The sequence below is a fragment of the Manis pentadactyla genome, chromosome 12 (genome assembly GCF_030020395.1).
Source record: "Manis pentadactyla isolate mManPen7 chromosome 12, mManPen7.hap1, whole genome shotgun sequence".
Classification (NCBI taxonomy): Eukaryota; Metazoa; Chordata; class Mammalia; order Pholidota; family Manidae; genus Manis; species Manis pentadactyla.
The window spans coordinates 94,202,643-94,230,555 of NC_080030.1; the positions used below are offsets into that span (position 1 = coordinate 94,202,643).

At 37.0% G+C, this 27,913-nt stretch overlaps 1 protein-coding gene across 2 annotated transcripts in view; it reads right to left on the bottom strand.

The window, feature by feature from the left end:
• MAP3K7 (mitogen-activated protein kinase kinase kinase 7) overlaps window positions 1-11,812 on the bottom strand; it is a 75,116-nt gene extending 63,304 nt beyond the window's left edge. For both annotated transcript variants that reach the window (XM_036896832.2, XM_036896831.2), the window contains exon 1: window positions 11,367-11,812. In XM_036896832.2, the coding sequence (XP_036752727.1) occupies window positions 11,367-11,486 (120 nt within the window). In that variant the 5' untranslated portion in view covers window positions 11,487-11,812. The remainder of the gene's footprint in view (window positions 1-11,366) is intronic.
• Window positions 11,813-27,913: the final 16,101 nt, after the last annotated feature.

A 27,913-nucleotide genomic window follows, 5' to 3' on the forward strand; every position in this document is an offset into this window, starting at 1 on the left:
TACATAATGATAAAGGGCTCAGTCCAACAAGAGGATATAACCATTCTAAATATATATGTACCCAACACAGGAGCACCAGCATATGTGAAACAAATACTAACAGAACTAAAGGGGGAAATATACTGCAATGCATTCATTCTAGGAGACTTCAACACACCACTCACCGCAAAGGATAGATGCACTGGGCAGAAAATAAGTAAGGACACGGAAGCACTGAACAACACAGTAGAGCAGATGGACCTAATAGACATCTATAGAACTCTACATCCAAAAGCAACAGGATATACATTCTTCTCAAGTGCACATGGAACATTCTCCAGAATAGACCACATACTAGCCCACAAAAAGAGCCTCAGAAAATTCCAAAAGACTGAAATCCTACCAACCAACTTTTCAGACCACAAAGGCATAAAACTAGAAATAAACTGTACAAAGAAAGCAAAGAGGCTCACAAACACATGGAGGCTTAACAACACGCTCCTAAATAATCAATGGATCAATGACCAAATCAAAATGGAGATGCAGCAATATATGGAAACAAATGACAACAACAACACTAAGCCCCAACTTCTGTGGGACGCAGCAAAAGCAGTCTTAAGAGGAAAGTATATAGCAATCCAAGCATATTTAAAAAAGGAAGAACAATCCCAAATGAATGGTCTAATGTCACAATTATCGAAATTGGAAAAAGAAGAACAAATGAGGCCTAAGGTCAGCAGAAGGAGGGACATAATAAAGATCAGAGAAGAAATAAATAAAATTGAGAAGAATAAAACAACAGCAAAAATTAATGAAACCAAGAGCTGGTTCTTTGAGAAAATAAACAAAATAGATAAGCCTCTAGCCAGACTTATTAAGAAGAAAAGAGAGTCAACACAAATCAACAGTATCAGAAACGAGAAAGGAAAAATCGCGACAGACACCACAGAAATACAAAGAATTATTAGAGAATACTACAAAAACCGATATGCTAACAAGCTGGGAAACCTAGGAGAAATGGACAACTTCCTAGAAAAATACAGCGTTCCACGATTGACCCAGAAAGAAACAGAAAATCTAAACAGACCAATTACCAGCAACGAAATTGAAGCGGTAATCAAAAAACTACCAAAGAACAAAACCCCCGGGCCAGATGGATTTACCTCGGAATCTTATCAGACATACAGGGAAGACATAATACCATTTCTCCTTAAAGTTTTCCAAAAAATAGAGGAGGAGGGGATACTCCCAAACTCATTCTATGAAGCTAACATCACCCTAATACCAAAACCAGGCAAAGACCCCACCAAAAAAGAAAACTACAGACCAATATCCCTGATGAACGTAGATGCAAAAATACTCAACAAAATATTAGCAAACCGAATTCAAAATTACATCAAAAGGATCATACGCCATGACCAAGTGGGATTCATCCCAGGGATGCAAGGATGGTACAACATTCGAAAGTCCATCAACATCATCCACCACATCAACAAAAAGAAAGACAAAAACCACATGATCATCTCCATAGATGCTGAAAAAGCATTTGACAAAGTTCAACATCCATTCATGATAAAAACTCTCAGCAAAATGGGAATAGAGGGCAAGTACCTCAACATAATAAAGGCCATCTATGATAAACCCACAGCCAACATTATATTGAACAGCGAGAAGCTGAAAGCATTTCCTCTGAGATCGGGAACTAGACAGGGATGCCCACTCTCTCCACTGTTATTTAACATAGTACTGGAGGTCCTAGCCACGGCAATCAGACAAAACAAAGAAATACAAGGAATCCAGATTGGTAAAGAAGAAGTTAAACTGTCACTATTTGCAGATGACATGATACTGTACATAAAAAACCCTAAAGACTCCACCCCAAAACTACTAGAACTGATATCGGAATACAGCAAAGTTGCAGGATACAAAATCAACACACAGAAATCTGTGGCTTTCCCATACACTAACAATGAACCAACAGAAAGAGAAATCAGGAAAACAACTCCATTCACAATTGCATCAAAAAAAATAAAATACCTAGGAATAAACCTAACCAAAGAAGTGAAAGAGCTATATCCTGAAAACTACAAGTCACTCTTAAGAGAAATTAAAGGGGACACTAACAAATGGAAACATCCCATGCTCATGGCTAGGAAGAATTAATATCTTCAAAATGGCCATCCTGCCCAAAGCAATATACAGAATTTGATGCAATCCCTATCAAATTACCAGCAACACTGTTCAATGAACTGGAACAAATAATTCAAAAATTCATATGGAAACACCAAAGACCCCGAATAGCGAAAGCAGTCCTGAGAAAGAAGAATAAAGTGGGAGAGATCTTACTCCCCAACTTCAAGCTCTACTACAAAGCCATAGTAATCAAGACAATTTGGTACTGGCACAAGAACAGAGCCAAAGACCAGTGGAACAGATTAGAGAATCCAGATATTAACCCAAACATATGGGGTCAATTAATATTTGATAAAGGAGCCATGGACATACAATGGCGAAATGACAGTCTCTTCAACAGATGGTGCTGGCAAAACTGGACAGCTACATGTAGGAGAATGAAACTGGACCATTGTCTAACCCCATACTACACAAAAGTAAATTCAAAATAGATCAAAGACCTGAATGTAAGTCATGAAACCATAAAACTCTTAGAAAAAAATGTAGGCAAAAATCTCTTAGACATAAACATGAGTGAACTCTTCTTGAACATATCTCCCTAGGCAAGGAAAACAACAGCAAAAATGAACAAGTGGGACTATATTAAGCTGAAAAGCTTCTGTACAGCAAAAGACACCATCAATAGAACAAAAAGGAACCCTACAGTATGGGAGAATATATTTGAAAATGACACATCCGATAAAGGCTTGACGTCCAGAATATATAAGGAGCTCACACGCCTCAACAAACAAAAAACAAATAACCCAATTAAAAAATGGGCAGAGGAACTGAACAGACAGTTCTCCAAAAAAGAAATACAGATGGCCAACAGACACATGAAGATGCTCCACATCGCTAATTATCAGAGAAATGCAAATTAAAACTACAATGAGGTATCACCTCACACCAGTAAGGATAGCTGCCATCCAAAAGACAGAGAACAACAAATGTTGGCGAGGCTGTGGAGAAAGGGGAACCCTCCTACACTGCTGTTGGGAATGTAAGTTAGTTCAACCATTGTGGAAAGCAGTATGGAGGTACATCAAAATGCTCAAAACAGAACCTACCATTTGACCCAGGAATTGTACTCCTAGGAATTTACCCTAAGAATGTAGCAATCAAGTATGAGAAAGATCAGTGCACCCCTATGTTTATTGCAGCACTGTTTACAATAGCCAAGAATTGGAAGCAACCTAAATGTCCACCGATAGATGAATGGATAAAGAAGATGTGGTACATATACACAATCGAATACTACTCAGCCATAAGAAAAGGGCAAATCCAACCATTTGCAGCAACATGGATGGAGCTGGAGGGTATTATGCTCAGTGAAACAAGCCAAGCGGAGAGAGAGAAATACCAAATGATTTCACTTATCTGTGGAATATAAGAACAAAGGAAAAACTGAAGGAACAAAACAGCAGCAGAATCACAGAACTCAAGAATGGACTAACAGGTACCAAAGGGAAAGGGACTGGGGAGGATGGGTGGGTAGGGAGGGATAAGTGGGGGGGAGAAGTAGGAGGGTATTAAGATTAGCATGCATGGGGGGGTAGGAGAAAAGGGAGGGCTGTACAACACAGAGAAGGCAAGTAGTGATTCTACAACATTTTGCTATGCTGATGGACAGTGACTGTAAAGGGGTTTATAGGGGGACCTGGTACAGGGGAGCGCCTAGTAAACATAATATTCGTCATGTAAGTGTAGATTAATGATTAAAAAAAAAAAAGGGCAGTTCCTGTGTGGTAACCTCCAATGAGTTCTACACAAGGGTATAAAGAGCATATAAAGTGTAGGCAAAGGGTCTGTTTGTGTTTATACAGAGGAACAAAGCCTAATTGGGCTACCCTGAAAATGAACTAAGATACTATATGAAAAAGAACTTCCAACATCAGCACTCTCGGGAAGACTCATGCCAGAAGATGATCATCAAAAAACACCAACAAAGATCCATGCACTGCTACAGCTGTAGATGCACTCATCCCACCAGGTCCTGGACTTGCCATGGGAATGAAGGAGATATCTAAGCTGGCCTGTGCATACAGTAAAACAACAAATTTGACTGGATCTATACTGTTGGAACTCAACCAAGAATTAGGAGAAGTGCAAATTGTAGCGCTCCAAAATCTTACAACTACAGACTATTTACTGTTAAAAGAACATAAGGGATGTGAACATTCCCCAGGAATGGGTTGTTTTAATTTGTCTGATTTCTCTCAGACTGTTCAAGTTCAGTTGGACAATATCCACCATATCATAGATAAGTTTTCACAAATGCCTAAGGTGCCTAACTGGTTTTCTTGGTTTCACTGGAGATGGCTGGTAATTACAGATATGCTTTGGTTATGTAACTATACTCCTATTATGTTAATGTGTGTGCGCAATTTAAGTAGTAGCTTAAAACCTATACATGCTGAAGTTACTCTACAAGAAGATATGTCAAAGAAATAATCAATCTTCCCATTTTCTCTTCCGCCTGCTACTTCTATAGCTTTTCTTCTTCCTTCCTAATTACAACCCTTAAATAGAATTTGTGCCTCATATCAAATTTACCGAGTATCATAATTCTTGCAAGTGGTAAATATACCTCAAGACAAATGCTGGGCATAGAAGCTACAGGGCATAAATATGCAAAGAAATAAAAAGCTAACCATTTCAAGCAATAAGGCTTCTCTCTCACTTACCAACTTTACATTTCCCTGTATGGCCCCGGAAGATGACTGGTTAGCCAGAGACGGGTAAGATTCCTCAAGGGAGGAACAACGTAAGACAGGCACAGTTGCAGGGGGGTCATCAGGTGAGAAATTGGGGATCAACAGAGGTGAGGCTTAGAACCTCACCCCCCCGTTCTGAGAGAAATCTTCTGCATACGTGGATGTTTTATTGCCCTTGTCTAGCTTGGATTAACACACAGTCTACAGGCACACACCTGATCATCTACATTTGCTCTCTTACAACACTTAACTATGTTTTCTACCTTTATCTTGTATCTAGCTACCACTTCAGCATTTTATTAAAAATAATAAAAATAAAGAGAGAAATGTGGTATCCACATATAAATCAAGTATAAAAATCAAATGAGTATTCATATTTGAACTGACTGTTTATAGTTCATAATGCATGAGCAAAACCAAAGGTTTCTGTGATGGCTGCCCTTGTACTGTTCACCATGTAAGAACTTATTCACTATGTAAGAATTTGTTCTCCATGTAAGAACTTGTTTGTTATGCCTCAGAAGATTGGAGACTGACGAAAATTAGGCTTGGGGTGGATTAATGATTGTGCATTGAGCATTGACTCCCCTATACAGAATTTTATTGTTGTTAACAACCATTTGACCAATAAATATGAGAGATGCCCTCACAAAAAAAAAAAAGTACACACTTCCAATGGTAAAATAGTAAGTAACCGGGATGTAATGAATATAGTCAAGATATTGTAACAGCTTGGTATGGTGATAGCTGGTATCTAGAATCGCCATGTATATAAATGTGGAATCACTATGTTGTACACCTGAAACGAATGTAATGTAATACTGTGTGTCAACTACCCTTCAATAAAAAAAAATAAAAATAAAAAAAGAATGGCACAGATGGAAAACTGGGAGATGCTGGGAACTGAGGTAAACAATGATAAACCCAATATTCAAACTACAAAACACTGAAAGGAAGACAGTTTTTACTTACTGCCAAATTTTGAATTCAAGTTCACAAATCAAATCTGCTTTTTGGATCACATTCATATCTGAATAATACAGATTTCTTTGGTACATTATGATTAATAATTGTTCTGGATGACAGCTTTCCCCAACGATTTCACCAACAGCGTAAAAAAAGGGCATACACCTAAATTATAAGTATCTCCCTGATCATACCCATCCAGCCAAAATGGTGAACCAAGAAATAAATATTTCATATATTTTTAACAATCCCTCATCTGTAAAAATAGAAGAACGGAGGAATGTAAAGAAGATTTTAGTTTTAAAGGGGAAGTTAATTTAGAAATATTTTCTTCTAAATTTATGAATGTTTTCTCAACAGAAATGTTCTTAGATAATAATATATACATCATATATGTACATGATACACATTGTTCCTTCTATAGTTTAGTCCTCTTGGTTTTGGGTCCACAACTTTAGCTTCAGAGAGTAAAGCAGATTTCAATTTAATTTCCTAATAAAAATATAACAGAAGAAATGAGATGTTAGTGTAGAGTGTTTTCATGCAATCAGTATTAAAAAGCATAAAAGCCAAAACCTGAATTTGTTGTGTGCTTAAAGAAAGCAACTCCTTTAAAAATGAATTACTTTAGGATGGAAGACTACTCCACTTCTTCATCCACGTCAGGTTACTAAAGACAAAACCACTTAAATTACATGGAAAAGGAAGTATGCCCTTGTTCTGTTAATTCACCATGAAATAATTCTTAATTGTCCCCAATTCATGTTATTTTTAGTTCAGTGACTATGTTGTCACTTTGGTTGGCCCTGTTCGGTGGACTCTGCAAACGGACCCTGGGCTGGCTGCTATTGCTTTGGCTGGAAATTTGGAACATGACAGAACAAGCAGAGATCTTACATTTATTAGTTAGAACTTGGAGCCTCTATTTCAGAACTTCAATTATCTATTAATAAACTGTGGCAGTGTGGACCTGCCATCTGCTGACAAGACAAACTTGATAACACAAAAGTGAAGCTTTGATTACTTAAACTTTCTTCTGAATTTTTCATGCAATCTTTTAAAGCCTGACATAAGACATCTGTTCCTCTTAATAAGCCCTTCTTTTAAATAATATGCCTCTATCATCTTTTAACCTACCACGCACAATATAAAAATTACTGTGGCTATCTATTCACTGTGCTAACAATTCCAGATTTCTTCTGAAACCAGTGATCACCAAATTTTACATGGGACAATTTATTAATAATTCTGGATATCCATAATTAAATGCTGCTCAACAAATCTATGGACTCAGTTTATTCAAGCCACTGTAAATTAGGTTCTTCTCTATTATTAGTTGCCCATATACTTATAACCTAAAACTACAATATACACATTATTGCCAAAGTTCTTTGTATATTTCTCTTTAAAACAAAACCTTTGTGTGTCTCTATAACAAACCTTAAGAACATACAAATGCTGTGGAGGTTGTATGTGCCTTGCTCATACGCTATACTTGAGATCAACATGGTCTCCTTTTTAAAAAGCAACTATGCCAAATAGGGTCTTTTTAACATTTTAGTGAAGGCCCACCAATACATAGCTTATTCACAGCACCTGATCCTTTACAGCATCTTTTACCCCTGCTAAATAGAAGTATTTGCTAGATATAATGGAGTTTAATGCCATCAACATTTAGAGAATCAGATTTCTAGTGCAAAAGCTGCTTTAGTGGAATCACCAAATTATCTTAACCTCTGGTTTTATCACACGTACTATAAGAGGACCAGATGAGCATGAAATTCCCATGATTACGCCGTGTAACTTCATTTACTCATTCAGTGAGTATTCAACAACCTTTTAGGTACTAGGCATTCGAATTACAAGTGTGAGTAAGACAGCTTACATTTTGCTGGGTGATACACAATTTTGGTTACTCGTAAGTGTCATAAAGGATAATAAAGGTGACAGAGATCTAGGTTGTTCAGGGAAAGCTTCTTTAAGAAGGAAAATCTGAGGCGGGGCTTGAAAGGTGAGAAAGAGCCAACCAATGCAGTTTTAAGGGGCAACCGGGAGAGCACTTTAGGCAGAGGAACCACTGCAAAGACAATTCATCTTGGTGCCTTTCAGAACCTATGATGCCCACTTTATAGGGAATCTTCTGTAATTAATTCTACTTTCAAATTATAGCTTAAGTGCTCAATTTACATTATATTCATAGTTTTAAATCTGTGGTTCTGAAAATATTTTTATTAATTTTTCTGTTATTCTAGTCTCAAAACAGGTCAAAATTTTTAAGAAGAGAATCCTAAGAGTCTCCTATCTACAGTACCTTGGCAGTATTGTGCATGGAAGAGAGTGCTCATTAAATGACCAGAACCAACTATAAAGGAAAAAAGTATTCTGTTTTTCCATTCAGAATAGTACTTCAGAAACAACAAAAGCAACGCTGTAAATCCAGTGGAAAGAGCACCTGACTAGTGAATAAAAAACCTCAAAGTCAATCCCCAGCTCTTGGTCCAAGGACCACTTCCTTGAACATGAGGTTTCTGGAAAATGAAACCCTATGACTACTTATTAATACCTGTAAAATGGGACTATCTTTTACCCTGTCTAGGATTAGTTGGTCGCCAACTACATTCCATGAGAGATCATGATCACTGTTTCTAAAACTTACTGTGGAAACAGAGTAGAAATACTGGAAACACATGTTTTCATTTTAGAACAGGTAAGGATCTTAAATGACCTTGTTCCATCCCTCATTTTACATGAGAAATCAAAGGCCCAGAAAAATGAGGTGACTTGCTCAAAGTTAAGAAATATAACAGAATCAGCAAGGCATCTAAATTTTCCAAGTACCCAGCCCAGTACACTTTTCACCACACCACACCGCCTTACCACTTCTTAAAACCTAGTCCCCAGTGTACGTACCTCACTGTTTATCATTCTCTACACTCACATCCTGGTTGGTAAAAACTAAAAAAACAAAAAACAAAAAACCTCCCCCAAAAACCCAACCTATGTAGGTTTCTAGGTCTGAGACCTTACATAATTTGGTAACAGAACTGAATTCAAGAAGTGCCACGCTGATATTACTAAGTCACAAATATTAGGATTGTAAGGATTAAAATCAGCTAATGCCTTAAGAATGTGCATCTTCTAAATGATTGCACATTTGGCCTGTGGCTGGAGTGTTTTTCTTAAAATAGTTTCTAACTGAATCTATATAATGCTGATTCAATTACATTGTTATTTGAGAAATATAGAATATGGTTTTATTTATAGGCAATATGCTTGTACCATGTAAAATATTGAAAGCAATGTAAAATACTCCATTACTGGTCATCTTTCTCTGTTCTCTTATTCATGATTTTAACCCAGAAGCAGAATCTAAGATGAGAAGTAGGTGCTGAGTGCCCATTGGGGAACTTTGGGTTGTATCACACTGTTTTAATGTGCACATGAAGAGTATGATGGAAATTATGTAATGATTTCAACATCAGATAAATCCAAATTCAATCTTTAAAGTGAAAATAAAGCAGTTATTAAAAACTGAGAAAAATTAAATGAGTGTTTAATATAGAAAATTTCATCTAAAAACAAAAATCTACTCCTTAAGAATATCCTAAATATACCGAAGAACTGTTGAAACATTATCTGAACTGAAAGCAGGGTCTTTGGAAACATAAAAACCTATAATCAGAAATTATACGCTTTGGGGGAAAAGCAGCAAAATGATAAATGTCTCCTTAATAACTTTCATTCTTCCAAGAGGGAGGAAGAATATAAAATGCTTTAGAAAGCAGTGTATAAAAACTATGGTTTTAAGAATCAAATGATGTAAGTTTGTGAAAGCATTTGGTAAACCATGAAATACAAGTTATTATTATATAGCAATTTGCACTCTACAAGCATAGCAGTTTGCCACAGAGTAGACGTAAATGCTTATTTAAAAACTGCAATTCTTTTATACTGACTCACTGAATTTTTATTCTTAAAAAAGAAAGAATGTTAGCCATGAAAGCTGGATCAACTATCTACTTCTGAAAAAGGAATTTATCATAGCATCAACAGAAAACAAGCACACACACACTTCCCCCCTCTTTTCAAAATACAGGTTCTTCTTTTAGCTGTGTGACCTTAAAGCAGGACACTGTTACTCTCTGGAACTCAGTTTCCTAGTAATATGTGTTAGGCACTGTGTTGGATGTTTTGCATTTATTGCCTATTAGCATATGTTATACAGATGAAATGAAATAGAAACTATTAGCCCTATTTTATAGTTAAGGAAACTAAAGCTTTAAAGGGATGAGTTAGGGTACTTGCTCCAAATCATACAGCTAATAAGTAGCACAGCTGATAGACTGAATGTTCTAACTCCAAAGACCTTTTTCTTTCCAATTACACTGCCTTGTAAAATGAGGCTGTCGGGCATGATTTCTAGGTTACTTTATGCAGTCAGAAAATATGATTAAGTAATCCATTATTCTTCCAATACATGTATACTAAAAAATTTATTTGCTGAATGATAAGTATCTCACTTTTAGCTTGCCACTACCTAAAAACAATTTTGGATCTTTAAAGTAGAGATACCTCTTTGAGAGTTTATAATATAGGACATACAAGATTCTTTATGGCATATGTACAAAGTATTTAATATTTTTAAAAAATGATAAATGGTAACTGATACTTTCGACCAAGTTTTAACATTTTCTAGAATGTGTCTTTAAAATATATATACACAGTTTCTACTTTTCTAAATCTAAGGTCCTTTGAACCAATCCACTCCTCTGTAAATTTGAAAAGTAGCAATGTATTAAAGGCACATTACCTTGCTCTAAAATAAATTATTGTGGAGTAAAGAATGGACTCGGTTTTTCTAACAGCCATTCTTGGTCTGGTGTTACATTCTGGTTGTCATTAGCTTTCTCTTCCGAATATGCTACTTGAAACATCTTTTCATCGTAGACCAGTCTATATTACTAACGGTGAAATCTAAAGTTATTCCAATTGAAGACAGGACATTTAACATTATTACTGCTCTATGGAACTGGCGAATCTGAGAACCACACTGTACTCAAGGTAACACTTATTAGACATGTTAATGTATTAATTTACCAATTTATTCAACACGCACTACGTGCCAGGCACTGAGCTAGAACATTATACAATTCTTGACTCGTAAGAGCGCCACGTCTTAGCGAATTCAAACTCCAGGCCATGCTCTTTAATGAATTTACTACTTACAGATAAGAGAAGTAACTAGTGGGCTACGCTATCTCACCAGTTCATCCTCTCGTTTGAAAAGACCCAAATCCAGACACCGGAGTATCAAATGCAAACTCGAGTGCCGAAGTGAGTTAAAAAGAGGGCTACCCCAGAGCACTTGAGTGCGGAGAGTCCCTTCTACACCCTGTCTCTGTTGGGGTGTGGGGACTCCTGGTGCACGCGGCGGGGCCCCGCGGATCAGAGGGGCGTGGAGCCGCCTGAGGAGTCGCTGGCAGGGAGAGGCGGGGAAGGGCCGGCGCCCGCGCCTCCGTGCCAGGCCTCGCTCACCTCTTCCACCTCGATCTCCTTGTAGTCGATCTCTTCAAAGTTGAGGACTTGAGAGGGGGCTTCGATCATCTCACCGGCCGACGACGAGGAGGAGGAGGAAGCGGCGGAGGCTGTAGACATGATCCCTTGCGGAGCCCGGGAAGCTGCCGCCCGGACACTCCGGGGGAGACCTGCGCCCACCCGCCTCCGGACCGACCTTCAGCCTGGAGCCACGGCGATCCGTGGCGGGGACGAGAGCAGCGGCCACAGCCGAGTCCCGGCTCTGGCTCCGCGGCGTTTTCCGCCGCCGGGCTCCGCCCACTGAACTTCCGGTTCCGGCTTGAAATCGGAAACAAGAGGGCTGGGTGCTCAAGGGAGGGGGCGGGAGAATTCTGCGGCTGAGACAGAAAAAGGAAGAACAGATTGGGGGTCGGGTGCAGGACAGTGAGAGTCTAGCTTGGACCTGTAGAACAAGTTTCGCGAGATCTTTGTCAAAGGGCTTCAGTAACCTAATGATAGCGCGAGAGCTAACACGCTGACGTAATTAAAATGCGCGAACGGAAGCGGCGCGGCGCATGACGGACTATCGATGTGGTTGGTCCTTTTGGAACCAGCGGGAAAGATAAAAGTTGTGTTTAACTTTGCTTGGGGAACAGTTGTGGTCCCGCTGCCTTTTCTCTGAGACCTGCAGTCAGAGGGGCAGCGTTGGACTGAGTTTTTGTGACCGAAGCTTACTTTTCAGTTTCAGCCCTAAGCTACGGTGAACTGTTTAAGAAGACTTGAAAAAAATGTGTTTTCCTCAACGTCTTATATGGAAAGTAGCAGTTGCCACTGTTACTTTGAGCCATTCCCTGACGCTATGAGAGATTCTAAAGAAAACAATACAGAGCGAGCCAGGACATGTAACCTGAATAACACTATGTAGGCTGAGTGCTCACGAACAGAAGTTAATATTAGGTAAGGTAGATATTTATAATTTGGCGTCATTTGTCTTGTTCATCTGAAGATGGGTTGTATTAATAGTACAGTATCGAATGTGAAACATTTAAAAGTCTTAAACTTGCAATTTAATATTAATAGACTTGCAAATCAAGTATTTTTGTTGCTGTTATCAGGACATGAGAAAATAGGCTCACACAGAGCAAAACAATTAAGATTTTAATAAGCTAGTAGAACCTAGGTCAGTATATCTCCAAGGCAGATAGTATCGCCTGTGTACTGTTGTTAATGGATAGTTCTAAACTATTAAACTTTACTTAGCTGGTTTGACCTAAAGCCTACCTGGCAAAATTGGAGTTAGAGATGAAGGTTTAAGGACCAAGAATGCAACCCTGGAATGTCAAATTTTAAGTCTCAGAGATGTAAAAGGAACACTCATAAAGGAGGAAGGTGAGGGAATGGTGATCTGACTCACTGGATGAGAGAGCTTTCCAATTAAGGAGTAGCCAACCAAAAAATTGCCTTATAGATAAGTTAAACACATTTGGGATTTCAAGTAGGTCATTGTATTTTGCAATCAAGAAGTTACGAACTTGTAGAAAACATTCTGTCATTTTTTATTCGTAATTCTAGTAACACTCAATGATAGTTTGGTGAATGGATAAAAAAATGAAAGAAAAATCCCTTCTCACTGTACACTCTCTGGTGATCTTAGGGTATTGACTATCTATACACTTTTACAATGGTGACTCCCAATCTCTCACAATGCTCCAGTTTTTCCTGCATTCTGTACCTATGTGATATTTATATTTAGATGTAACAAAATACTTAAACTTCAAGATTACAAGAACAAATTCTAAAGTTTATCACCCACCACAAATAAGTTCTGTGGGCATATTCTATCTTCATGAAGGATCCCGTCATCTCAGCTGTCCAAGTAAAACCAGGGCTTTATTAGTGCAGTAACCAAACTGAAGCCGATTAAGTTAATGGGATAACCATTTTTTTTTTAAATAATTATTTTTTATTGAAGGGTAGTTGACGCACAGTATTACATTACATTAGTTTCAAGTGTACAACACAGTGGTAGAACATTTATATACATAATTCTAGGTTCCAGCTATCACCCTACCAAGCTGTTACAATATCTTGACTATATTCCTTATGCTATACATTACATCCCAGTTACTTATTTATTTTACCATTGGAAGTCTGTCCTTTTTTTTTTTTTTGTGAGGGCATCTCTCATATTTATTGATCAAATGGTTGTTAACGACAATAAAATTCTGTATAGGGGAGTCAATGCTCAATGCACAATCATTAATCCACCCCAAGCCTAATTTTCGTCAGTCTCCAATCTTCTGAGGCATAACAAACAAGTTCTTAAATGTAGAACAAATTCTTACATAATGAATAAGTTACATAGTGAACAGTACAAGGGCAGTCATCACAGAAACTTTCGGTTTTGCTCATGCATTATGAACTCTAAACAGTCAGTTCAAATATGAATACTCATTTGGTTTTTATACTTGATTTATATGTGGATACCACATTTCTCTCTTTATTATTATTATTTTAAATAAAATGCTGAAGTGGTAGCTAGATACAAGATAAAGGTAGAAAACATAGTGTAGTGTTGTAAGAGAGCAAATGTAGATATCAGGTGTGTGCCTGTAGACTATGTGTTAATCCAAGCTAGACAAGGGCAATAAAACATCCACGTATGCAGAAGATTTCTCTCAGAACAGGGGGGGTGAGGTTCTAAGCCTCACCTCTGTTGATCCCCAATTTCTCACCTGATGGCCCCCCTGCGACTGTGCCTATCTTAGGTTGTTCCTCCCTTGAGGAATCTTACCCGTCTCTGGCTAACCAGTCATCTTCCGGGGCCATACAGGGAAATGTGAAGTTGGTAAGTGAGAGGGAAGCCTTATTGTTTGAAAAGGTTAGCTTTTTACTTCTTTCCATATTTATGCCCTGTGGCTTCTATGCCCAGCATTTGTCTTGAGGTATCTTTACCACTTGGAGGAGTTATGATACTCGGTAAATTTGATATGAGGCACGAATTCTATTTAAGGGTTGTAATTAGGAAGGAAGAAGAAAAGCTATAGAAGTAGCAGGCGGAAGAGAAAATGGGAAGATTGATTATTTCTTTGACATATCTTCTTGTAGAGTACCTTCAGCATGTATAGGTTTTAAGCTACTACTTAAATTGCGCACACACATTAACATAATAGGAGTATAGTTACATAACCAAAGCATATCTGTAATTACCAGCCATCTCCAGTGAAACCAAGAAAACCATTAAGGCACCTTAGGCATTTGTGAAAACTTATCTATGATATGGTGGATATTGTCCAACTGAACTTGAACAGTCTGAGAGAGATCAGACAAATTAAAACAACCCATTCCTGGGGACTGTTCACATGCCATATGTTCTTTTAACAGTAAATAGTCTGTCGTTGTAAGAGTTTGGAGCACTACAATTTGCACTTCTCCAAATTCTTGGTTGAGTTCCAACAGTATAGATCCAGTCAAATTTGTTGTTTTACTGTATGCACAGGCCAGCTTAGATATCTCCTTCCTCATTCCCATGGCAAGTCCAGGAACTGGTGGGATGAGTGCATCTACAGCTGTAGCAGTGCGTGGATCTTTGTTGGGGTTTTTTGATGATCATCTTCTGGCATGAGTCTTCCAGAGAGTGCAGATGTTGGAAGTTCTTTTTCATATCGTATCTTAGTTCATTTTCGGGGTAGCCCAATTAGGCTTTGATCCTTTGTATAAACACAAACAGACCCTTTGCCTACACTTTTATATGCCCTTTATACCCTTGGGGATAACCATTTTTGCCTGTCATTTCTCTACTTGAATTCCCGAACTATTAACCTTGTACTATCATTCTGCAGGTCATATCTGGTTTCTCTTTAACACCTTGACATTAATGTGGTAGATGCTACCAAGTGGCAACTCAAGAAACACTTGTTTTATGTTCTGGATGAATGAATACCTTTTGCCAGCTCTCCCTTTCCCTGGGGTGTAAGATGTGTTTTCTATACTTTCAGTTAGGACTAGAATCCTGCTGACAAGGGACTAATCACTACAGCCATGATGCTGTTCTCCTGCTTAATTCCACCCTCCCCCAAATTTTGTTATGAAAAATAGCAAACATAGAAAAAGAGTGAAAGAATTTTTCAGTGAACACCTGTATACTTACCACCAAGATTCTGCTATTAACATTCTACTGTACTTGTTTTATCAAGGATCCATTCGTCTATTCATCCACCCGTACATATATGCATCTTCTTTTTGTTGATGCATTTCAAAGTGAATTTCCTACGTGAGTTTGAGCATCTTCTACCCCAATACTTCTACCCCAAGACTTCTGATATTGATAGTAGTCTAGAGTCAATTCTTGTCCTATTTCCATGAGGACTACTTCCTTTTTGGGTCTGGGTGGCACCTTTTCACTAGGTCCTGATAATAAAGTCCCAGCAGTGTTCATGTCTCTGTATCCAGTCATCCCCAAGATCCAATCCACCTCTCTCTTTCTGTGATTCGATTTTATGAGCTATCAAATTCCCACTTTTCATTTAAGCTGATTCAGGATGTATTTTTTCACTTGCAATCAAAGAATCCTAAATACTACAGTTTGAAGCATGAGAAATGAGGGAGGAGGCTGAATCCATGTTAGTTCGCCTCAATTTTGACTTTGCATTCCCTTTAACTTCTTTAATTTTGTGAGTTAATGATGGAAGCTTGGGCCTCAATTTAATGTCAGTTGTCCACAATGTACCTGGTAAGAGTGGGCCTGCGATTTGCTGTATAAATAAAGTTTCTCTTTGATGATGACCGTCAAGAATTTGAAGAGATCATCTTGAAAGTATTGATCAGAAATTGATAGTCATTTCAAATATAAAATCTTATATTAAGAAGTTATATTTATGAATGAAAGCATATAAAATGTTAAATGTTTGAAAAGTATATGTGATATTTATGCAAATTCAATGTTTAACATTGCGTCTAATATCTTGTATTCATTTTTCATAATTATGGCGTGTTAGAAAAGCAATTTTTTTGAATTGACCCCTAAATAGTTACCTCCAAATCCTTCATATCAGTGTATCTTACAATGTAATCATTTTCAACATGAGCCATAGTGTGAAGAAGTTTGAGAAACGTTGAGTAAGGAGGCTGTTGCAGTAGTCAAAGTAAGAAAAAATAGTGGTTTGAGCAACATAGTGGCCATAGAGGTTATAGATTAATGGGTAGATTTGAGAGAGATTTAGGAAATGGAATTGGTGGGATTAGTGATGGGCTGAATGTGGGGGAAGGAGGTAAAGGAAAGGGCAATATAAACGCTGATTCTTAGATTTCTCACTTGTGCAACTTGGATAGGAGAGGTGCTATCTATTTACAGAAGCAGAAAGAACTGGAACAAGGTTGGGGGAGAAAAGAATAAAGAAATCAGTTTTAGATGTTGAGCTAGAAGTATCTGAGAAACTTCCAAGTGTAGTCATCAAGTAGGTACTTTGTCTTGGGAAAAAGATGGAACTAGAGAAAACAGGTAACTGGCCTGTTGGTGATAATTAAGTCATGGAAATGAATGAGATTACCTAGGGAAGATACATAAAGTAAGAAAGATTAGGACTTAAAACAGAGCCTTAAAGAATAAAATGTTTCAGGCATGGGTGGAGGCTGAGGAACTGCCAAACAAATTTGTGGACAACTAAAAATTGTGATGTGGAAATCAAGATGAAAAGGTGTTTCAGTGTTGACTGCTTCCAAGAAGTTAAACATGAGGGGTGTCCACTCATGGGTGTGTAAGGTTGCTTGCAGTATAGAGTTGAGTTCAGAACAGGAGAAAGGGATAGGTCAGGAGCTAAAGGCTAGCTTATCTCATACCACCACTTTCTGGTGAAGGTAATATTGTCAAGATAGAAGGGTGGAATATATTTCCTTTACCAGTTTGTTACCTTGCTTTAGAATGGACAAATATTTAGACATAAAGTATGTGGGCTTTCATTTATATTCACGAATGTTAGGAGGCCTGTTTTTATATGTGTTACATTTCTATTCCAGTGTACTAGTGATCTATAGATAAGGGGTTACCAGCTTGGATTTGCAATTCCCCAAATTTCCCAGAGGTCTCTATTTTATCACTTAGGTCTTAGCTCAGTTACTGCCCCAGAGGTAGTGATGTTAACTTCAGCTCCCTGTCTCCTCACTTTCTGTTACTCAGTTTTCTTTTATTTCTAGCCCTTTACCTGTCTGATATTATCTACTGATTTGTTGTCTTGTTTATTTTTTGTCCTCCTACCCTCTCCGTACTCCTGCCCATTGGGTGTAGTTACACTGGGACAGAGATCATAAGCTTTGCGTTCACCACTGTCTCCTCAGGTTTAGGACAGCACCTGAAATGTAGTAAACACTCAATAGTTTTCTAAAAACATTAAGTATTTGCATTTCTAAGTAAATGTTGTTTAATTTATTTCAGGTATAAGGAATGGGTTAGCCAAATATTTCCTGTAATATCATTGAAGGAAGATTTAATAGCTAAATTGATATACAAGTGGCATACCAATTATTTATCATGGAGCTTTCTTAAGTATTTGAGAGTTTAAAAAATGCTTTGTTCTCCTGGTCAGTTTGTTTATTTTTTACTCTAACAAAAGGAGGAAAAATTTGTGGAAATTGATATTCTCAATAGGACATCTCATCAAAATGTTACAAATTATCTAAGAAGAGGAATTTAGTGGCTGGAATGAACAAAGGTGGCTTTTTGGAAGGGAGGACATTGGGACTGGATTTTCAAGTACAGCCTTATTGATAACTGCATTCTCCATTGTTAGTTGTGAGGGGTTTCTCTTGCTGAGGAGTTTCCCCATGGAGGCCTTCATGTCTCCGTGTCTCAGACTGTAGATGGAAGGATTTAACATTGGGGTCATTGTGAGTTACATCCCAGTTATCACTGTACCCCTTAGGCTGTAACTACTCAGAGGGTAGAAATACATGCCCATGACTGTCCCTTCACACAAAGGATCAACTATGAGGTTGGACCACAGGTAGAGAAGGCTCTCCTGGTCAGTTGAAATATCTCTCCAACCTTAAAATCTTAAAATTACTAATTTTTAGAATATTACTTCTAGATTTTGCAAGGGTAAGCTTTAGTTCCTCTTGTTTCCAAATGCTAATCTGTTTGGATTATTTATTGAAATTTAATAATAAGGTGTTATTGTGGCACTTATGATTGTTTTCAGAAATAACTGATGTTTTAACTAAAATAAATGTAAAATCAGAATAGATTTTTATTTTCTGAACTGAGGCAAGTTTGAACATCATGATGCTTAAACATCTCAGCATCTGTTTTTAAAAGGAGAAACTTAATCAGATAAGAACATGCTTCAGAAATAAAAATAATCTTCATAGAAATAGTGCTCTTCACTACAAAAGTGCATTCATTAAATGTTTTATTTCACAAAATAATGTGTCAAATCATTGTACTTAGATGATCTTAGAAGAAATTCCAGAAACAATTTGGCTTCATTTACCGGAATGAATAAGGGTGTTTCATTTCACACAGCTTCAGGGAATCACAAATTAAAACTTTCCACTAAAATGGATGCCATCTACTGTTCATTAGTTCAGCAAACATATCATTCCACTCTGCTGAAGTTGCAATCAGGGTAAGGGACATACAGTGCTTGAAACCTGCAAGGCTGAGAGGACTTACTTTGCATTCTCATTCCTAAGCAGCCCATTTCACATCTTCCTTGAGTTCCCCAGCACCCCACAGAGCTACTCTCAGTGGAGCAAAGCACCATTAAGTAAATAGAAGCTCCATATTTAGAAGCCTTCCCTGGGAATTCAAAGTGTTTTGAGAGGGAAATTGGTACTATCAAGATTAAGGTATTAATGAAAGGTTCTGTTAAATTCCTGGTGGGATGCTAATTAATCTTCTAAAAATTGTTAATCAATTCAATTATGTAACACACTTAAACTTTAACACATGGTACAGGAAAAGTAACAGTATCTTTCAATTATGCCCACAGGCCTTCAGAAAGTTAAGGGAAATAGTCTAAATGGAAAATCATCCCCAAATGTTGTTTATTTTGATCTTCAGTATTCACGTGTTCCATCACATTTGATCAGTTTGGGAAATCTCAGTGCTCAGATATTTAAAGAAATGCTAGAAGTATTGGAAGGCACTCAAGAAGTGGAGTTAAGACAACTATTTCAGGTAGAAAATAACTACCTGAAGTGCAGAAACAATTTTAGAGTGGATTACTAAACCCATGATGGTAACTTTAGCTTAATTAAGAAGTAATCCAATTACATTTTAATATTTGCTGACTAACCATGCTGTCACTATTGATCTAAGTGAGTTTGCTGTGTGAGTTATGCTATATTCCTATCAATATTAAAATATTTTGTGTTGTTAACAGGGATATGAGTCATAGTGTTAAGTATTAAAATGTCAATTCATCGTTAAATCTTATGTATACAAAATGGTATGTGAAAATACATAGTACAGCGCCTAGAAACTATATGGTGTTCAAAAATGTTAATATGAATGAAAGACTACATTAAAAAAACACATAAAGACATGATATGACAACAAAAGTTAGCTGTTACCTACAGTTCAGTTAGTATGACTTCTGGAGATTCTGATCCAGTAGGTCTAAGATGTGACTGAGGCAGCCTTAGTTTCTGTTTCACAGCCCAGTTGGGAGCTGAGAACCCTTAAGATCACAAAGAGGCAACAGCATGTATTTTAACAAACAATTTTAATAATTCTTTTTGAAGAACTAAAAATCATTGATAACATTTTCATCTTGGCATATTTTCCTATTATTTAAAAAAAAGGTAGATGATGTTAGTGATTCTATTCTGATTTGTAATACATTTCTTTTGACTGAAGTTGAATATTGTTTCTAGTAGGGTCCATGGCACAATTCACCTTGGTGAGGACACCATGATCTCGGCTGTAATCTTTGGGTTTGTAAATTTGGTGCCTCAGTTTTATCGGTTTACTCAGGGGATGATTAGGCTTTTGATTCCTGCTTGCCAAAACCACCAGTGACCATATGAACTTTAAAGCCAATACTGGATACTAGTCTCTCTGAGTGAAGGACTGGAGAAAGGGAGGCTAGTTAAGCAGGGGACAATTAGAGTAGATTATCAAAAGGAGACTTGAAAGGGGTGGCATAAAAATAGTTCAATCGTGATGAACTAACTAGTGTCCTAAAAATCGTTTTATCAATACTGTGTACTGTTTGAAAAGACAATTAGCTTGGTAATCAGAGGAAGAGGTCTCATTTTAATGGGCCCTAGAAGTGTAAAACTGCCAGAGGTTATTTGCCTGAAAGCTTAGAGCTAGATTACTAGTTCTAGGCTGCTTTGCTCTATTGAGCTAGATTCTACTAACTAGTTGTAGTTACTAGACAATGCAGTCTAGTCTTCTGTCGAGCCAGTAGATGATCAAATTGTCTTTGTGCATACTAGGGTCCCTTAAGACAAATGATTAATTGTAACCTTATTTGCATGAAGAATGCTTTCTGAATACAGGCCTTTGCTGGAAAAATATGAGGCCTTTTCAATGAATTCATTTGATGAGATAATTATACTTTAGAATTGTGTGACTATGATTTTCCTAGTAGTATTCCCTTTTTTTTCTGATGATTTACTACTTATTTAAGGCCAAGTATGCTTAAAACTTGGGGGTGGTGGGTGAGATTCTTTGGTTTCAGGAGAAGAAAATTAAAGTTGAAATTTAAGCAGACTAAAACATTTTAAAGAGTATAAGATCAAGTAATCTTTAGGAATGAATCCTCAGGGATGTTTAGGAATGTGGTCATACTGTAATGAGAGCATCAAATGTAATTTGTTTTACTACATAGCATTAAGTAGAATTGGTAATTTTGGGAGGATAACAACTAGCAAATATTATCATTCAGTTTATGTTAATGTTTTGAATCTCTAAATTTCTTGAAATTTTCTAGTAAATAAATCTGGTTTTCTTGATAAATGGCAGTTACTTAAAGTTAGTATGTCATTATCCAGGTCCAAACTGGGTGAAATTCACAGCTTAAGGGGAAATTTCTTTCTGAAATCAAAGTAAGCAGTTCTTGATCAATCTAAATGAGAGTAAGTTTTCCACCTATTCATACAGTCAGGCAATTCAAAAGTTTATTAATCAATATAAGCCATCTTCATTAAAAGAAAAACAACAGCATAATTGAATTGACCTATGATATTTATTAAACTAACAAAAATGGAGTTGTCTTTGGGTTCAATTTCATATGATATTGCTTACCTTAACTTTCCTGCTCATAATTGATTTCTACCTCTTTCTAAAGGACTCATTATCAACTTTAATAAACTTCAGATTGATCCTCCTTGGAAAACAATACATTATTTCCTGTATCTGTAGCTTAATTTACAAAAAGATACCATCAGAATTGATAATTTATCTCCAACTGAAGCATATTGAACTGGCATACAAATGGTTTCTGAATGCAATAAAATTTAGCTGCAGGACTGTAATAAGATGTGAAGTCTGGATTAAACATTGAGCCTTTAAATGCCATTAGATCCTGAGAAAGAATGTGGAAAGGTTAGGATATGTAGAGAACAAGAAGTTAAATGACTGCACTTCTTACAAGATACTATTTTAATTTAGATTTTTAATTGACTATATAATTGTGTTTATATTAAGGGAAATTGTTAAGGTTTACTCTATTATTTTTATTCTTGAAACTTTATGACTAAAACAGTATGACTGTCTCTTACAGAAGAACAAGCCCTGCATTAAAACTACCCCCTCCTTACTAGGTTGTCAAAAAGTGAACTTTAAAAAATAAATTAAAATTCAGAGTTCTGGGCAAGTGCTGCTATGACTGTGTTTAGTGTTCTGCTGTATCTTTTCCTGGGCGGTTCGGTCATAAATCATATTTATTCACTCCTTCATCAAGCAACAGTGATAGTTACTGAGTGCGGACAGAAGTTGCCACTATACAGTAGTGCCTTTAAAGGCTGTTTAGACTGGTGCTAAGACGAAGTTGCAGTTATATTTTATTTTCATATTCTTCCTTTTCACTCTTGGCGTCTTCTGTTTACCTACCAACTGCCGTTACTTGCCTGGTGTAGCAGACACTGTGAGTGTCCCACTTCTATCCCCTCAGGTTCCTTTACTATTTCCCTGCCTACCAGCCTGACCTCCAAGGGTCAACAATTACGTATTTGTTGAGTGCTAACCTTTTGTTGCCAAAACCCATTTTGTCCACATGCTTAACGTCCCTCAGGTGATGGTCCTTAACCCAGTGACCTACGGTGTAGAAGCATAAATACCGGGCTCTTCACCTCTTTGCTGGAATAATTCTAGAGCTTCCCCATGGTGTCCTCTTGGAGCAGTTGGCTTAAGAATCCACCCTGAATTTGCTGTCTTTCCTTTTCTGTATCACCTTCCTATTTACCTGTCAGGATCACTGTTCCAAATAAGCCACGGGCACTCAATTCTTGTCTTAGGATTTGCCTTTGGGGCAACCCAACTAAAAACTTGGTATTCTCTGAACAGTGCAAGTAGAACCTAGGTTGAGACAGTGCAAGTCTACAAAATATGGAGAATGGGTAGGATTTTTGTTTCTTTTTTAGGCCTGAAAACTTACATACTGCAACACATAACTGGCACAATCTTACTGGATATATTTGTTCGTAATTCACATTTACGTAAATGCTGTATTGGATTAACTAGTTCCTCTTTGAGGTTACCAAGTGATCCACCAAATTGTTCACATTAAATAAGGGAAATATGTAGAGATAGTGATTATGTATGCCATTCTTTAACTGAACAAAACTTATTGAACATTTACTATGTGCCAGGTTCTAAAGGCTTTAGATATAGAGCAATGAAGACGACTAATGATTACATAGTCTTAACTCTCTGCTCTTATGGAAACTAAAGATTGAGCTTATTTTGTTGTTTCTAGCTTTATTTACATGCTGTTTTTACAAATATATGTTGTTCTAAATCTTAGTAGTTGTTAATAGGAGGTTATTGTTTTTCTCAGTGTGCTTAATTCTTTTGCTTAGTACTTGCCTTGCAAGACACAGAGCTGTAATACATTTCCCTTGTTGTACATTTTTTTACTTTATTTTTAATTTTTATTAAGGTATCATTGATATACACTCTTATGAAGGTTTCACATGAAAAACATTGTGGTTACTACATTTGCCCATATTATCAACTCCCCCCATACCCCATTGAAGTCATTGTCCATCAGTGTAATAAGATGCCACAGAGTCACTACTTGTTCTCTCTGTGTTACACGGTCTTCCCTGTGACCGCCACACACACCATGTGTACCAATCATAATACCCCTGAATACCTTTCTCTCTCCCCCATCCCTCCCTTTTGGTAACTGCTAGTCCCTTTGTAGTCTGTGAGTCTGCTGCTGTTTTGTTCCTTCAGTTTTGCTTTGTTGTTTTACTCCACAAATGAGGGAAATCATTTGGTACTTGTTTTTATCCACCTGGCTTATTTCACTGAGAATTCCCTCTAGCTCCATCTATGTTATTGCAAATGGTAGGATTTGTATTCTTCTCATGGCTGAATAGTATTTCATTGTGTATATGTACCACATCTTCTTTATCCATTCATCTAATGATGGACACTTAGGTTGCTTCCATTTCTTGGCTATTGTAAATAGTGCTGCGATAAACATAGGGGTGCGTATGTCTTCTTGAAACTGGGCTTCTGCATTCTTAGGGTAAATTCCTAGAAGTGGAATTCCTGGGTCAAATGGTAAGTCTATTTTGAGCATTTTGAGGAACCTCCACAGTGCTTTCCACAATGGTTGAACTAATTTACATTCCCACCAGCAGTGTAGGAGGGTTCCCCTTTCTCCACAACCTCGACAACATTTGTTGTTGTTTGTCTTTTGAATGGTAGCCATCCTTACTGGTGTGAGGTGATATCTCATTGTGGTTTTAATTTGCATTTCTCTGATAACTAGTGATGTGGAGCATCTTTTTATGTGTCTGATGGTCATCTGAATTTTTTAATTGGATTATTTGTTTTTTGTTTGTTGAGGTGCATGAGCTCTTTATATATTTTGGATGTCAAGCCTTTATCGGATCTGTCATTTACGAATATATTCTCCCATATTGTAGGATGCCTTTTTGTTCTACTGATGGTATCCTTTGCTGTACAGAATCTTTTTAGTTTGATGTAGTCCCATTTATTCATTTTTGCTGTTGTTTCCCTTGCCTGAGGAGATGTGTTCAGGAAAAAGTTGTTCATGTTTATATTCAAGAGATTTATATACCTATGTTTTCTTCTAAAAGTTTTATGGTTTCATGACCTTCATTCAGATCTTTGATCCATTTCGAGTTTACTTTTGTGTATGGAGTTAGACAATAATTCAGTTTCATTCTCTTACATGTAGCTGTCCATTTTTGCCAGCACCAGTTGTTGAAGAGGCTGTCATTTTCTCATGTATATCCATGGCTCCTTTAGTATATATTTATTGACCATATGTGCTTAGGTTTATATCAGGGCTCTCTATTCTGTTCCATTAGTCTGTGGGTTTATTCTTGTGCCAATACCAAATTGTCTTAATTACTGTGGCTTTGTAGTAGAGCTTGAAGTTGGGGAGCATAATTCATCCTTCTCAGGGTTGCTTTGGTTATTCAGGGTCTTTTGTGGTTCCATATGAATTTTTAGAACTGTTTGTTTCAGTTCATTGAAGAATGCCATTGGTATTTTGATAGGGGTAGCATTGAATCTGTAGATTGCTTTAGGCAGGATGGCCACTTTGACAATATTAATTCTTCCTATCCATGAGCACTGGATGTATTTCCATTTATTGGTATCTTCTTTAATTTCTTTCATGAGTGTCTTGTAGTTTTCAGGGTAAAGGTCTTTCACTTCCTTCATTAGGTTTGTTCCTAGGTATTTTGTTCTTTTTGATACAATTGTGAATGGAATCATTTTCCTGACTTCTCTTTCTTCTAGTTCATCTTTAGTATATAGGAATGCAACAGATTTCTGTATATTAATTTTGTATCCTGCAAATTTGATGAATTCCGTTATTAGTTCTAGTAGTTTTGGGGTGGATTCTTTACGGTTTTTTATGTACAATATCATGTCATCTGCAAACAGTGACAATTTAACTTCTTCCTTACCAGTCTGGATGCCTTTTATGTCTTTGTGTTGTCTGATTGCTGTGGCTAAGACCTCCAGAACTATGTTGAATAAAAATGGGGAGAGTGGGCATCCTTGTCTTGTTTCCCATTTTAAAGGAAAAGCTTTCAGCTTCTCTCTTTTAAGTATGATGTTGGGTTTGTCTTATATGGCCTTAATTACGTTGAGGTACTTGCCCTCTATACCCATTTTCTTGAGAGTTTTTATCATGAATGGATGTTGAATTTTATCAAATGCTTTTTCAGCATCTATGGAGATGATCATGTGGTCTTCGTTCTTCTTTTTGTTTATGTGTGGTGTATCCTGTTGATGGATTTTCAAGTATTGTACCATCCTTGCATCCCTGGAATAAATCACACTTGATCAAGATGATCTTTTTAATGTATTTTTGAATTTGGTTTGCTAATATTTTGTTGAGTATTTTTGCATCTATGTTCATCAGGGTATTAGTCTGTAATTTTCTTTTTTTGTGGTGTCTTTGTCTGGTTTTGCTATTAGAGTGATGCTAGTCATAGAATGAGTTTGTAAGTATTCCCTTCTCTTCTACTTGATCTGTGTTTTTATTTGGTCATTGATCCATTGATTATTTGGGAGCATGTTGTTAAGCCTCCATGTGTTTGTGGGCTTTTTTGTTTTGTTTGAATAATTTGTTCTCATTTCATACTTTTGTGGTCTGAGAAGCTGGTTGGTACAATTTCAATCTTTTTGAATTTACTCAGGCTCTTTTTGTGGCCTAGAATATGATCTATTCTTGAAAATGTTCCATGTGAACTTGAGAAGAATGTGTACCCTGTTGCTTTTGGGTGGGGTGTACTGTAGATGTCTGTTAGGTCCATCTGTTCTAATGTGTTGTTCAGTGCCTCTGTCTACTTACTTATTTTCTGTCTGGTTGATCTGTCCTTTGTAGTGAGTAGTATGTTGAAGTCTCCTAAAATGAATTAATTGCATTCTATTTCCCCCTTTAATTCTTTTAGTATTTGTTTCACATATGTAGTTGCTCCTGTGTTGGGTGCATAGACATTTATACTGGTTATATTCTCTTATTGGACTGACTCCTTTGTCATTATGTAACGTTCTTTTTTGTCTCTTGTTACTTTCTTTGTTTTGAAGTCTATTTAGTCTGATACAAGTACTGCAGCTCTTGCTTTTTTTTCCCTATTAGTTGCATGAAATATCTTTTTTCCATCCCTTCACTTTTAGTCTGTGTATGTCTTTGGGGTTGAAGAGAGTCTCTTGTAGGCAGCATGTAGATGGGTCTTGTTTTTTTTATCCACTCAGTGACTGTATGTCTTTTCAATGATGCATTCAGACCATTTACATTTAGGGTGATTATCAATAGATATGTACTTATTGCCATCGCAGGCTTTAGATTTGTGGTTATTTAAAGGTTCAAGGGTAACTAACATCCTTACTATGGAACATGCTAGTATAACTCACTTAGTATACTATTACAAACACAGTCTAAAGGTTCTTTTTTTCCCCTCCTTTTTCTTCCTCCTCCATTCTTTATGTTTTAGGTATCATATTCTGTACTCTTTGTCTATCCCTTGACTGACATTGGGGGTGATTGATTTGATTTTGCATTTGCTTTGTAATTAATTGTTCTCCTTTCTTTACTGTGGTCTTATTTCTTCTGGTGATAGCTATTTAGCCTTCGAAACACTTCCCGCTGTAGTAGTCCCTCTAAAATACACCATAGAGATGGTTTGTGGGAGGTAAATTCTCTCAGCTTTTGCTTATCTGGATATTGTTTAATCCCTCTATCAAATTTAAATCATAATCTTGGGAGGTAGAGTATTTTTGATTTAATGCCCTGCTGCTTCATTGCATTAAATACATTGTGCCACTCCCTTCTGGCCTGTGAAGTTTCTGTTGGGAAGTCTGATGATAGCCTTATGGGTTTTCCTTTGTATGTGATTTTTTTTTCTCTTAAGCTGCTTTTAATACTCTGTTTTTATCTTTGATCTTTGCCATTTTAAATATTATATGTCTTGGTGTTGTCTTCCTTGGGTCCCTTGTGTTGGGAGATCTGTGCACCTCTATGGCCTGAGAGACTATCCCCTTCCCCAGGTTGGGGAAGTTTTCAGCAATTACCTCCTCAAAGACACTTTCTGTCCCTTTTTCTTTCTCTTCTTCTTCTGTTACCCCAGTAATGTGGCTTTTGTTCCATTTGGTTTGGTCACAAAGTTCTCTCAATATTCTTTCATTCCTAGAGATCCTTTTATCCTCTGTGCCTCAGCTTGTTTTTTTTTTTTTTTGACATTTATTTTTTTTATTTTTTATTTTTTTAGATAATTATTTTTTATTGAAGGGTAGTTGATGCACAGTATTACATTACATTAGTTTCAAGTGTACAACACAGTGATAAAATATTTATATACATAATTCTAGGTTCCAGCTATCACCCTACCAACCTGTTACAATATCTTGA